The sequence below is a fragment of the Myotis nattereri genome (assembly GCF_964212035.1).
Source record: "Myotis nattereri genome assembly, chromosome: 3".
Classification (NCBI taxonomy): Eukaryota; Metazoa; Chordata; class Mammalia; order Chiroptera; family Vespertilionidae; genus Myotis; species Myotis nattereri.
Genome location: NC_138077.1, coordinates 27,242,285 through 27,256,796, shown reverse-complemented (window position 1 = coordinate 27,256,796; position 14,512 = coordinate 27,242,285). Strand labels below are relative to the sequence as shown.

At 32.6% G+C, this 14,512-nt stretch overlaps 1 protein-coding gene across 1 annotated transcript in view; it reads left to right on the top strand.

Annotated features, from left to right (window-relative positions):
- Positions 1-14,512, top strand: part of SI (sucrase-isomaltase) — a gene marked incomplete at its 5' end in the record, with an annotated part of 84,598 nt that overhangs the window by 54,634 nt on the left and 15,452 nt on the right. Inside the window, 12 exons of the mRNA XM_081087663.1 lie at positions 1,086-1,182; positions 1,317-1,429; positions 1,527-1,652; positions 3,208-3,336; positions 4,083-4,193; positions 5,903-5,965; positions 6,437-6,553; positions 8,968-9,052; positions 9,929-10,067; positions 12,764-12,897; positions 13,845-13,879; positions 13,965-14,081. Coding sequence (XP_080943789.1) covers positions 1,086-1,182; positions 1,317-1,429; positions 1,527-1,652; positions 3,208-3,336; positions 4,083-4,193; positions 5,903-5,965; positions 6,437-6,553; positions 8,968-9,052; positions 9,929-10,067; positions 12,764-12,897; positions 13,845-13,879; positions 13,965-14,081 — 1,266 coding nt within the window. The remainder of the gene's footprint in view (positions 1-1,085; positions 1,183-1,316; positions 1,430-1,526; positions 1,653-3,207; positions 3,337-4,082; positions 4,194-5,902; positions 5,966-6,436; positions 6,554-8,967; positions 9,053-9,928; positions 10,068-12,763; positions 12,898-13,844; positions 13,880-13,964; positions 14,082-14,512) is intronic.

Below are 14,512 nucleotides of genomic sequence, written 5' to 3'. Positions count from 1 at the left end.
ATACATGCCTTGTTAGCTCCTGATTGGTCCTTTCAAAGAATTCTGCCTTACTAACATACTTAGGATTGGTCATACTCCTCACTGCCTTGTGATTAGTTATCTGCAAGCTGTCTTAGCAACACCCATACATTTTAAAGTTCACATCTCTCACTGGCGCCCTTCTTTCCCACCCAGCTGGGTTGCTGAGCTGGGTTTAGTTCTAGGTCCTTTTGTTTGACTGTGTGGTGCTGTCAACCAGCTGTATCCTGTCCCTGTCTTCGAGGTCCTGTTATTGGAGGACAGTGGTTCTCAACCTTCCTCATGCCGCGACCCTTTAATACAGTTTCTCATATTGTGGTGACCCCCAATTTCACTGTTACAAATTGAACATAATTAAAACGTAGTGATTAAGCACAAAAACAATATGTAATTATATATGTGTTTTCTAATGGTCTTAGGCAACCCCTGTGAAAGGGTCATTAAACCCCCACAGGTTGAGAACCACTGTTCTATGACTTCCCCACTCTTCTCCCTCTCCCACAGTCCCATCCCTCCTGCCTAGCCCTTCTATCTCCTCAATTATTCTAGACATATCATGAAAAAATACATTTTTTTTATAAAATACTAGCTTATTTCCATGTGCCACATGTGATGCTTACTTAAAGGGAATGTTAATTACATCTTTTAGCTAGAGTTTTATTGTTAGGTGCCTAAACAAGATCAGATTAATTACTTAAGAGGTTGAGTAGTTTAATCATTTTTGTGGAAATAAATGATCAAAAAAGAAGTGCAACTTTATAAAATAATTAACGTATAAAATCTGTAGAAAGAAACCCAATTACTCTAATCCCAGTGGATTTTTATGTCAATATGAGACAGTTTCGTGGGTGTTACATATCTGTATATTTATTTGCATGATATAAAGCAATCATAGTTCTAATAATGAACAAAATTAATTTCCAAGGGAAATGTGGTTAATTCAGTTTGTATGTGCAAGGGAGTAACATTTAACTTCCTAGGCTCACTCTTATAATGAATTTAAATATTACATCAACAAACTTTACATGGTCTTATCATCTGAATATATGTTGTTTATTTTTTTTTAGTATAAACTAAATTCCTATGGATTTCATCCCTATCATATGGCTCTGGAAGATGAGGACAATGCTCATGGAGTTTTCTTTCTTAACAGCAATGCAATGGGTAAAACCATCATATTTAAGATTTCTCATGTGGAGTGTTGTGAGCTCGCGCACCTACTCAGGCTCTGTTATGTGACTTTTAATAAATAATATTTTGTATATAGATAACAATGTAATCATGTTTTGAATTTCCAGATGTGACATTTCAGCCAACTCCTGCTCTCACTTACCGCACAGTTGGAGGAATCTTGGACTTTTACATGTTTTTGGGCCCAACTCCAGAAGTTGCAACAAAGCAATTCCATGAAGTATGATTGAGTTTGTTTTTAGAAAAAAAACAAAACACACATACATTTCCCTCCATAAGTAATTCTCTTAGTTCACAAATAATTTTTGTTTTTAAAGGTAATTGGCCGACCAGTCATGCCACCTTACTGGGCTTTGGGATTCCAATTATGTCGTTATGGCTACAAAAATACTTCAGAGGTCCAGGAAGTGTATGAAAACATGACAGCTGCTCAGATCCCCTATGTATGTACATAAACTTTTAAGACTGTGTTAAATATGTCTCGTAGAAAATCAGAATGAAATAATTAAACACGTGTTTTAAAATTATTTTTAGCATTTGGCAATAATCAAGGCTTAGTTTTTAGTAGCACCTAATAAATTGGAAATAACATTTTTATAAAATGTAAAATATTGATTAGGATAAAGGAAAAGTAATAATATCATTTCTTTTTCTATTTTTTTTTCATCCTATTCCATGCCCCAGAGTTGTATTAAACAAGTCACTGTGCATTTGTATCTCTCTCATCAACATTGGGTGGCAGAGATAGTCAAACACATTCCCCATATTCTCTTTAGATGAGAGGAAGGGTCCACAGAATTATTCCATCAACTAATATGAGAAATTACAGGGAAGAAATTGGAGGTAAAACTGTGCTTTTTGCTCTGGAATAGATGATACTTGTAATGTTAGAATACAGAATTAGAGGGCTGGCAGAATATCCTTATCTCTCTTGTTTGGGAAAATAAATATTCCTAAGTATCCAGAAGTAATCAGTCCCTGTAATTTTATATTTTAGTGGTAAGGAATCCTGGAGATCTCATGGTAACACGTAAACATGGGAATCTAGAGTGCTATTTGTATGTAAGGACTCATTCTAAGAAGAATGAGAAGGACCTTATTATAAGACATGAGTACATATAGTACAATTCAATATCTGGTTCCTGAACATATTATTATGGGGATATTAGCTATATAATGGAAGAGATAGAAATGTGCAGGTGGGATTTTTTTAAAGAAAAGGAGATTTTCCCCATTTTTTTAAATAAAAAGGGCCATCCACAATATTTGCCATATATTTTATAGCAACTAGAAGAAAATCAAGCTAATTTCTATTAACAGAAAATAATTAACAAATTTGTTATTTAGGCCTAATTAAAAATTTCATGATAACATTCAAACATTTATTAGTTTAAACATATCTGCAAATACCTATTTCAAGGCATTATTTTGCTTATATTAGCTTAGGCTATTATTTCAAAATTGACTTTGTTGATTAAAAAAAGAAGAAAAAATCTTACACAATTTAATGAATTTACTAGTAATTCTTTCTTCCTCTTTGGAAATATTAGAATTATTTGAAATTACCCTATATTTGCATTATTTTTCCTGAAATAGTGCAATGCTTATTTCTGTATACATTGTACAAAATTCCAAATTGCCATTTAGCATAATTTTATAATGTTATAAATCCTTTACTCCTGTGCCTTCCTGTTTCCTCTGGGAATTACATGATAAAATATACTGATTTGCAAGAATTTTGACTTCTAAGTCAAAATTATGAAATGGACTGTTAACAAAACAAAACATTTATGTGACCTTGTTCTTAGAATATTTGGCGTCCTTACATGCTACTTTTATTCCTGAGTATACCTTTGCATTACCTGATTAATTCTCTTTCTAATCGAGTGAAGAGGCACTGAAACTTTAATATTGGTAGTGTTTTCATAAGTATGATAAAATGTGATACACTCACGCTTGTGATTCTTGCCCCACTACCGCAATTCTCATATTTTTCAGGATGTACAATACACAGACATTGATTACATGGAAAGGCAACTAGACTTCACAATTGGTGACGACTTCCGTGACCTTCCTCAGTTTGTTGACAAAATAAGAAGTGAAGGAATGAAATACATTATTATCCTGGTCTGTATTTATAGTTTATATTTTTTCTGAGTCTTATTACATTTCTTTTATTAAGATTTTTTTCTCCTAGATATAGGGATATGGGAGGTGTTTCAAAATAGGAATTATATAAGTTTGATTCTACTCCCAAATCTACAACTTTCTTCCTTTAACACTTCATTTTATGTACATGGGCTGCTACAGAATACCTAATACTTGGTATATCTTTAGAGACCTAAGACTAAAGCTGGGAGTCAAAAGCTAGCTGGATTTTAGTAATCACTCATGCTGTAAACTGGCCTCAATGTATAGAAGCTATCTTAAAGTGACGATGTATTTTTTTTTCTTCCTATACATCTCCCAAATCATTCTCTAGGACTGCATCTTACTTTTCTCATGTTTGAAATTTTGCCTTCAACTTAGTGATTCAGTGAGGAGCATATTTTATCCATAGCTCACAAGAAGTATGCTAAGCGGCCAGAAATCCCTCTGGGAAAATAAAGACAAAAGAAAAACTCTAGTAATCTTGCTTGAAATTGTAGCAAATATATTCTCAAAGTTCTTACTTTTTTTTCCCTAAGGAATTTAGAAGAGAACATAGCTAGAACAATAAAGTTTATATCATCAGTCCATTTCTTAGTCCATGTCTATGAGAGCACAGTATAATGATAATGTGGTAATAGAAAATTCCAATGTTTCATAACAACTACCCAAGAGGCCCTGGTTTTATTCCATAGTAATGGGATTTGTATTTCATTTCAATTTAGGATCCAGCAATTTCAGGAAATGAAACGAAGCCTTACCCTGCATTTACAAGAGGGCAGGAAAAAGATGTCTTTGTCAAATGGCCTAATACCAATGATATCTGTTGGGCAAAGGTACTGAATTGACCTTGAAATAAAATATGTAAAACATGCTATTTCATTGAATGTTTCTACTGAATTAAAACACTGTTAAAAACATGTTCAGAGAAATATATGTATTTTGTGGAGTGTAATAGTTTAATAGCTAATAAAGAAAAGAATGTATACTGTTGAGTTTAATCCAAATTATTAGAAACAGAGAAAGAAGTCATATAAATTATATGTCCAAATACTATTTGTTTCATCTTTAAATTGTATTTCTTGTTACTTTGTGTTTTATTACAAAACTACCATTAATAACATGGCAATTTATTATCCTATACTTCAAGAGTCATTTAAATGTATGCATTTCTGTTAAAAAAAATTTCATTAACAAAATAAGCCATGTTTTTTAAGAGCTATTTTCATATTTCTAATTTGAACAAGGAATATAATTCACTGTATTACATTTAAACAATAATATTCAGACCTGGTTATGTATATATTTTAGAAAATATCCTGATTTGGCTTACATATAAAAAAGAGAAGAAAAAGTTTTCACTAGTCATTACTAGAATGAAAAAGATATACAAAATTCCATGGTGGGAGAGATAATTAAATGCCTTGTGGGATCCTTTTTGGATCTTGGACCACATCAGTGATAAAAGTGGTGAAATTCAAAATTGCCTGTAGATTAGTTAATAGTATTATATTAATATTAACCTCTTTGTTTTGATCATTGCATGGTAGTTATAAATATATGAACATTAGGAGAAGCAGGATGAAGGGTATAGAAAATCTCTAGGTTTAATTTTTGGAGCTTTTATGTAAATTTGAAAATCATTTCAAAATTAAAGGTTAAAATAAAATGAGGAAAAAAAGCCTATAATGCACTTAGTGAAAAATCATATTTCAAGAAACATGCCAATATAGAGGATGACATATTGGACATAAAAAGGGATTTTGTTCTACCCACTTTATAAAGTATATTTCTGTACTTTTTTTGTATGCTTCTAATCTCTAATTTTTCCACTTTCAGTAACAAATCCTTCATAGGTAATTAGTCCTTTGAGGATAATATACATTTTTATATGGGACTTCCTAGTTTCTGCAACATAGAATCAAATTCTCAGATATTGAGCGTGGTTGAATTGGGTCTCGATTTTGCGTTTTTGTGGTTGAGGTGGAGGAAAACATTGTTAAGAAGGAGGCCGGGGCAGGGGTGGTCTTGGAGGTGGAGGGAAGGGAGAATGGGATTTAGTATTAACTGTGAACCAAGATATTTGCCTCAGCATGACATCATCCAACTCAGATCTTCATTACTTTTACATAAATATATATTTATTATTTTTATATTTTAGTCTTGGAATAATTATAGAAACAGTTTTAATATACTACATTAAATTAAGTTTAGTATATGGTTTTCATATTATTGCTTCACCAGACCTTTGGTTTCATGAATTGTTTCCAAATCACTATCTACTGCTACAGTTGGCTTTTTATTTCTTATTTACCATAATATACTAGAGATTAAAGTGGGAAAATGGAAATAGTTTGAAAATAGCACATATAGCAAAACAAAAACTGAAAAACATAAATGAAAGAATTACTGATCTGGAATCTTGAGTCTATAATATGCCTCTAAAACTCTATTATAATTTATTTACAACACAGTCATATCATACTGAAGTTATTTTAAACTGTTTTCCAATTTCTCTTCTTCTTCTGTTTTTTTTTTTTTGTAGGTTTGGCCAGATTTGCCTAATATAACGATAAATGAAAGTCTGACTGAAGATGAAGCTGTTAATGTAAGTTTTGCATTCATTTATTATATGACTAAAAGAAATTCAGCATATGGATTTAATGATCACTTTGACCAGTTATTCATTTTGAATACTTTCCTGTAAAAGCAGATGGCTTATTTTCTAATTCTCCTCACCATGCACAGCAGTGGCAAAGCTACTGTATAGGGCTCTAAGGATAAGGTGTAAAAACGTCCCTATCCCTCTAAGAAGCGTTGAAATATGTTTCTGTATGTTTTGAACTGTTTCTTTACAATCTATAAAAGAGCCCCAGGCTGTTCTCTCTCTCTTTTACTCTCCATCACTGCTGGGTGCTTGGAGGAAAATCATGTCTGTTTATGGAATTAAAGGTGATATCAGGTTGCCTTTCTTATCACTTGTCCACATCTTGTGGATCTGACAGACAAATGTCTGACTTGGATGCACATGGTCTCTCTTTTGATTTTATAATTCTTGGTGTAAATCTTATCTTTGCAGGCTTCCAGAGCTCATGTCGCTTTTCCAGATTTCTTCAGGCGCTCCACGGCAGAGTGGTGGGAAAGGGAAATCATAGATTTCTACAATGACCAGATGAAGTTTGATGGCTTGTGGATTGTGAGTAAACATTGAGTAATTTATATTCTATGTCAGAGATTTTCAATAGGTATGCCACGGCAGGCCCAATGGTGTGCCACAAGAAATTTTAGAATATGTGATACCTAACTATTTTGTCAAGGGCACTAACTTCTGTCAAATAGTAATAAAAAATGACAATAACCAACACAACAATATCCATCTGGTATGAATGAATAAAAATTATACCTATTTTTGTCATATTGGCAAAAAAAAGTATTTTTGGTGTGCCATAGAATTTTAGTAATTAGTTTATGTGAGCCATGAGATGAAAAAGGTTGAAAATCACTGTTCTAAGTTATTTATTGTGTATTCATTATACAAAATTCTTACTAAATTCTAATAATGTCAACAAAGTATTTGTGAAAATTAGCTCATTCACTTTTCATAAAGCTTTCTTATTCAAGGGACTGCTAAGATACAGTTTTACCAATTCAATTTATGTACATGAATGCTATTTTATGAATATTCAAGTTTAATATTTTCAATTTGACCAAGGAACCAAAATAGCCTAATTTTCTAACTATTCATAAGTGCTTATAAATATGTATTTTAATTTCATTCAGTGTAGGTATAAATCTCCCACTCAACTCTCTATGATGTAAGAAATCATAATCTCTTACATATTAGACAAAATTATTTCTCAAACAATCTCTTACTTTTAGGTGTAACTTTAAAATATTATTAATAAGATTGATAATATAATTTTAATATAGCATAAAAGTTTACCAGAAGTAAGTATTTATTACAAGAGATTTTACATAATACTTCTCTAGTTTTGGAGGTGACGTTTCTTTGTTGATTTTGTAAGAGATATGCATTAATTTACTTGTTTTTAATTGAAGAAGCCTTTAAAAAGATGCTGCTATATGCACGTCTTGAGAATATAAAATTGTATAAAGCATTGCTTTTTAATTAGTGATAAATGCAGATTTATTTCATGTATAAAGTTATGCACTATAAGGGATTCCAATTAAAATATCTCCAAGAAAGATATCTTGATCCAGAAAATATAATATTTTCTTCAGATGGAATAATAACCTTTAAATGGTAGCTAATATATATATTTATATATAGACTAGGGGCCTGGTGCACAAAATTCATGCATGGGGGTGGGTCACTCAGCCTGACCTGCACCCTCTCCAATCTGGAAGCCTTCAGGGGAGCCCTCTCCAATCTGGGAGTTTCTGTCTGTCTTTGAAATCATATGAGTGAATTGTCTGAGACCCAAACCCAGTTTGGGTTGGTGCTCACAGAATAATAGTGGTCTTTTTTTTCTTTGCTTCATTGCTGGAGATTTCCTAGAAGTTTTAGGATATCTTACTTTTAATTTTTCCTAGACACTCTGATTTTACTTATGTCTCTCACCTTCGCTTTCCATTCATCCCTCACCCACAACAGTAACTTGCTTAGGGCTCAGTAACTCTCCAGTGTCTAGGAGATCCAGCAATGCGTCTGCTACCAGAACTATGATTCCCAGCTTTCCTGGTGCTCCCCGTGCTCTGGGCTTCTGCTTCCGGTCCAGGGGCTGCCACCAGAACTATGATTCCCATAATTCCTGGTGCTCCCCGCGCTCTTGGTTTCCACTTCCTGTCCAGGGGCAGCAGAAACAAAAGGACTGGGAATTTCAGCTGCCCCAAGGCTGGGCTGACAGGACCGGACACTCTAGTGGCATCCCCAGGACCCCAGCTGCTTGGCACCAGTGTGTGCATGTGCTGCCCACAGGCTCGGAGCAGGCGGGGTCCCGGGGATGCCTGCCCCACCCCACCCCCGGCCGCTTGGTGCCTGCATGTGTGCGCACTGCCCACAGGCCCGCCATCTTTGTTGGGTTAATTTGCATGCTCACTCTTGATTGGCTGTAGGTGTCGTGGAGTGACGATCATCAACTTACATATTTGTCTATTATTAGTATAGATGATGGTCCCTTTATATGTGGGTACTGGGATCCTTAAATGTGTGCTCAGATACTCTCTGAAGTTTTTTGTAATTATAAGCTAAATCTTATGATTTTAAATTTCACAAACCTTTGTGTTTTTTTTTAAAGGAATTGATCCAAGGCATGAGTGTTCAAAAGAGTACATAGAAGAATATACACTATTATAATATAACTTTATTCTAGAAAACTTAAAAAAAATCACTTTTATGTACATATTATATCCACACAAAAAATTAGACATTTTAAGTTTGTCAAAAGTAGGCAATGAATTGTAAAACAGAAACACTGTGCTAACCTAATGTCTTTAGTATCATTAAAATGTCTTATTTTTTGCTTTTTAGAGTTATTAAATGTCATTACTCAAATATGCTACTTTAACTTACTGGCTCTCTGAATTAGTTCTTTTAAGAATACAATTTCTAAATTTGTTTTCTGTTTACTTTTCTTCCTTTTTTTAAAGGATATGAATGAACCATCAAGTTTTATACATGGGTCAACTACTTCATGCAGAAATAAAGAGCTAAATTATCCACCTTATATGCCAGGTACAATATTGTTGCTTTGACTTTAATGTAATGTTATTATTAATTTATTTACTAGATTTATGTAATTTTTTATTGGGGAACAGGATCCACATCCCCAATTCTCACTACCCATCTGCACACTGTACCACACTTCAATCCATTGCCAATATTATCTAATACTATTTTGGGAAGAAAAACGTTTTACTATAAGAACACATTTCTAAAGTGTTTAAAATTACTGCTTTAGTTTTCATAAGACTTTTCCTAGATTTAGAAATTCTCAATATTCTTTCTAATAGAAAATAGAAAGCTTTTATACAAATTTTTTAAAAAAATGTTTCTTTACTGGGGGGGAAATGATAAAATAGAAACACTTTTTTTGAGGGAGGGAAAGGTCCAGTGTTTTGGTGTTCATCCTCATACTTTTATATGGACAGTAAACTTCATAAACTGTTAACATAAAGTGATGACAAAACTCTGGGGGAAAAAAAGCATCTTAAACCGAGAAAAAGTGGGCCAAAAGCTAGTGTTGGTTCTTAACCCCTGGATTTGCATTTTTAAAGCCTATTTAATCAGTATTTCTCATCTAAATGATTAAATATAATAGACATTTAGGAGTACATTAATTTTTCTGGTTTTTATTTTGTTACTGACTATAGTAAAAATTTTCACATTTTTTTCAATCACAATGGTAACTACAATCAATTACAATTATAGACTGTTTTTTACATTTGTCATAACATTGGCAGCACATACAAATGGTTAAAATCAATAATATTTAAAGCAAAATGTAATGTTTTTTCCAAAAATATGTAGTTGCCTTTTACGCATTTTAATATAGGGCACCTTATAATATATTAGTATTTTTTTCACTGTTTTTTTTCTTTTCTTCTCTAGAACTCACAAAAAGACATGAGGGATTACATTTCAGAACCATGTGTATGGAAACCGAGCAGATTCTTAGTGATGGATCATCAGTTTTGCATTACAATGTTCACAATCTATATGGATGGTCACAAATGAAACCTACTTACGAGTAAGCCATGTTCATGATTATCCTTTCTGACTCTGACGTCATTGAGATATTAGATTGAACGTTACCTCTTCTGAGAATCCTTCTTTGCTGTCCTTCTGTTGTAGCACTTTTCTTTCCAATGTTCTCTGTAACTTACTTGGTCCTTCATGACACTTAGAGAGTAACTGTTTTCCCTTTCTCTCTCTTTCTCCTTTTCTCTCTCTCTCGCTCTCTCATTTCCACCATTGCTTTAAATTTTACCCCATTTTCAAAAGAATATTAAAGTATCTGACTTTGTTCCTCACAATGTACTCATCTTATAGCAGCACAACACCTGAAACATAGTAGATGCTCAACAAATGGTTCTGAATGAATGAATAAATAATATATAATCTGATATCATTAATCAAGACCTTAAGGCCTGGATAAATATGTTATTTAAATCCATGATCAGCAAATAAGAGTATGTGTGAATGACCTGGAGCTTCTCAAACTTTAATGTCCATATGAAAAAAACTCTTATGTGAGGCCAAAGATAATGGAACACAGGCCATTCTTTGAGTATCAAGCCTTTATTGGCACTGTCCAATAAAACTTGCTGCAATGATAGAAATGTTCAATAATTTTGGATCGTCTAATATGCAGCTACTAACTATATATTACTGTTGACCACTGTGCTTAGTGTTGCTCAGCAATGGGATTCTAAATTTTATTTAATTGAATAATTCTAGGTTTATTAAATAGTCCATGTGGCTAGTGGCCACCATATGACACAACGCAGCTCTAGAACATTGCATCTTGATTACACATTGTAATTGCCTGGATATTTTTAGTAAATTCTAATTTAATTGGTGTATAGTATATAGCCTAAGAGTCTTAGGTTCTAAAAATTCATCAGGTGATTCTAATTTCAGTCCAGGATTGAAAATCACTGCTCTAGTATATAAATGAAGTAGGTAAAAAATGAGAATCATTTGGGATTAAAGAATATGTGTAATATTTCCTCACTTAGTGAAACATGCTTATCCTATTGCCAGCATGGAACTATTTTTCAACATAGAATATGTGAATTATTTGAGATATTACATGAATGAATGTCTACAGATTTGTTAACCAAATCCAAATGCAGGGTCACTAAGATCATCTACAAAGACTAGGATATGACATTCTTAAGACTAAACAAACTGGTTTTAACGATGCCTTTTTTTTGAGAAAAGCATTTTTTTTTAAATTAACCATGCTGGAATATAATAAAGAAGCACAATTGGAGCTCCCCCGGCACAATCGGTTAGCGCGCGGTACTTATACAGAAACACAATTATCCTCAGCTAACCTTACTTTACCATAAAAATATACATATTAAAAAGAACAAAAATATTGAGAATTGACCATCTTGCTGGCAAAACTTATGCATTTTAAGATGAAAATATGTAATTTAAGGGAAATTGAAAGAAATATTTTTCTTCAGAGGGCAGGTAATTGAACTTCTGGAGCACATGACAGAATCTACCATGGTTCCTGACACATTGTGGAAAGCTTAGTAAATTTAAATGAATCTATTATTATCCCACTACAACTATCAAAGTTGTATGAATAAAATCAAGGCAACCATAGGTAAAAACTTAAAAAGGTACTTGGGGATGATTAAGGTCCATTTTTAACTAATAAAAAATATTATGGGGAAGATATCAGTACTATCTTCTGAAGAACAACCTTTAATATAAAGTCATAAAACATGTATTTAATAGTTTTAATTTTGCTCTAGTACATTCTCAAGGACTCATGGAAGAAGCTCTATATATAAACAAATCAGTACAAACACTGTGGCCCATGCGATAGCAAATAAATGATTAGGTGCTGTTGAAAACATGTTAGTGAGTTGTAAAGTCTGCCTAATTAGGTATTTGAAGTATTTTCTCTGTGGTAGATCTCTAGTTCTTATGCACATACAATTTATTTTGAGTAATAGAAAATAAATATTTTCTTTCCAATTAATATGATTGTCAAATATTTTTTCTATTTTACATATTCTTATAATGTAGTATCAGAGAGAGAGAGAGAGATGCAATAAAAAGTAATGCATTATTATTCACACTAGAATGGCAATAAGTCATTAAAATCATTCTTTAAAGAGTGAGGAGGGGATGATAAAAATGACTTTATTTGTAAATTCTATCCTCTTGACCTGGCTTTCAATAAATTCCATTCTTAAAGTATAAAAATTACTTTTATTTTTAAGATCCAGGAAAGACTTGTACTCTTTAAACTAGCCTCTAAAACAAGAGATATTATAGCAAGTATTCTCTGCAGAGTAATACAAAAATTAAGTATTAAGCCAAAAATTAGAAGGGTTTGGGCCATCAATAGTTAGAACTTTATTCAAGAGAACACATTTAAGTAGAATAAAATAAGTTTATTTTTTTAATGTTTAGTTGATTTGATAATACAAATAGTTGATTTAACTTGTGTCCATTGAATAAATAAATGCAGGCAGGCCACTCAGGTATGTCAATCTAGTAAATGTTGGAAGAAAAAAGATATCCTTCATACCCCTGAGAATTTTCTAGTATAATGAGAGAAGACTCACCTATAAAGAGCTAGTTGTAATAAGAGCCAACATAAATACCACAAATCAAATTCTTTTTTGGAATGGAATGGTCAAAAGTAGAAATATTTGTAAAAAATACCTAATGTAAATCCTTCTTCCCTTTTATTAGTGCATTGCAGAAGGCAACTGGCAAGAGAGGAATGGTGATATCTCGTTCCACATATCCTACTGCCGGACGATGGGGGGGACACTGGCTTGGGGACAACTATGCACAATGGGACAACTTGGACAAATCGATCATCGGTATGGGAGAGCCGCCATCTTTATCATCATTCTTTTGAGTTTTCTATTAAGTGTCCACTTTTTCTGGCTTTTGTTCATATGCCTTATAAGTGCATCTCAGAAAAATGCTTTGGCATAATGTCTTCTGACAAATAGCCCCACGATAAAGTATTGGGCCAGAAAGCAGGATCTGGGGTTCTGTATAGAAACTAATGATTTCCAACTAGTTTGTTTTGAGAAAATAATTTCATCACTTTCTGTTTCAGTTTCATGGTTTGAAAGGGCAGAAGATGGGAAAAATAACAAACTAAGAATAGATATGAGTAGAAATTCTAGATTTTAGGAAATATTTTAAACCACATTTAGAAAGAGATTTCTGGCAATGATTGGGTAAAGAGTAAATAAGACATTGTCATTTTAAAGAGCAAAGGGATATTTTTCTGTTGGAGATCTGGTCTTAAAAATGCTTTGCTATTCATTTAGGTTTCAAGGAAAACACATAATGCTTAGAAATAGTCCTTTAAAAGAAGAGTTGGGAAATCACATTTTATCAAAGTGATCATTCCTCAGAAGATTCTATTTAACAAAAATAATTCAATTTATTTCAAATGATGAGAACTCTAATTAAATAATTACAAAGATAGCCTTTTGTTATAAAACATGAAATCAAGGAAATCACTATCACTTTCTTCTCACACGATAATGTGTTCATAACAACTTTGTACTTTAAATATGTTATCTTAAAATGTCAAGGAAGCATATCCTGTTTTATTTTGATTAATGACCTTAACACTATAAACTTAAAAGTATGAAAATTATAAAAAGAAATGATAGAAAAGTATGTTGATAATCTAAAAAATGTTTGAATTAGAAGTTGGTATTAGAAATGGAACATATTTGTAAATAAAACATATCAAAATATATATGAAACTGTAGCTTTCTAAGACATTTTTCCTAATTTTTTAAAGGTATGATGGAATTTAGTCTCTTTGGAATTTCATATGTAAGTAATTCTATTCCTTTTATCTTTATCACTTATAAATATTAAGAAACTAACAAAACTAATTAAATGCAACAATGTATTTTAGACTGGAGCAGATATCTGTGGTTTCTTCAATAATTCAGAATATCACCTCTGCACCCGCTGGACGCAACTTGGAGCATTTTATCCATACTCAAGAAATCACAACAGTGCAGGCACTAGGGTATGTAATTATTGCGTTTACTCTCCTTTCTCAACCCCACACCCACCTCCCACTAAACATATGTAGTTTTAAAAAAATTCACTCCACCTCACTGATTTCCAGATGAATGCTTTGAACCTCCGTACATTTACTGAGGACTTCTAAGCACATCATTTTAAAAAAATTCTTACTTGGGTTACTCTATACTTGTGGATTCAAGACTTGGTTAGCTGGCATATTTACTGCTGTTCTATGTAATTTTGGAGTAGCTAGGGGGGATAAATTACCTCTGGAACTTCTTCCAAACCAGAATGGAACAAAAAAAAATCAGCTTCAAACTAATTAATTAGTCATGAAAGCCATTTGAAATACTAGTATCAATGCATGAAATTGGAAGATTTAAAAGGCATATGTTAAAACCAATGAGTTGAAGAATTGAGGGAGAAAAGGGA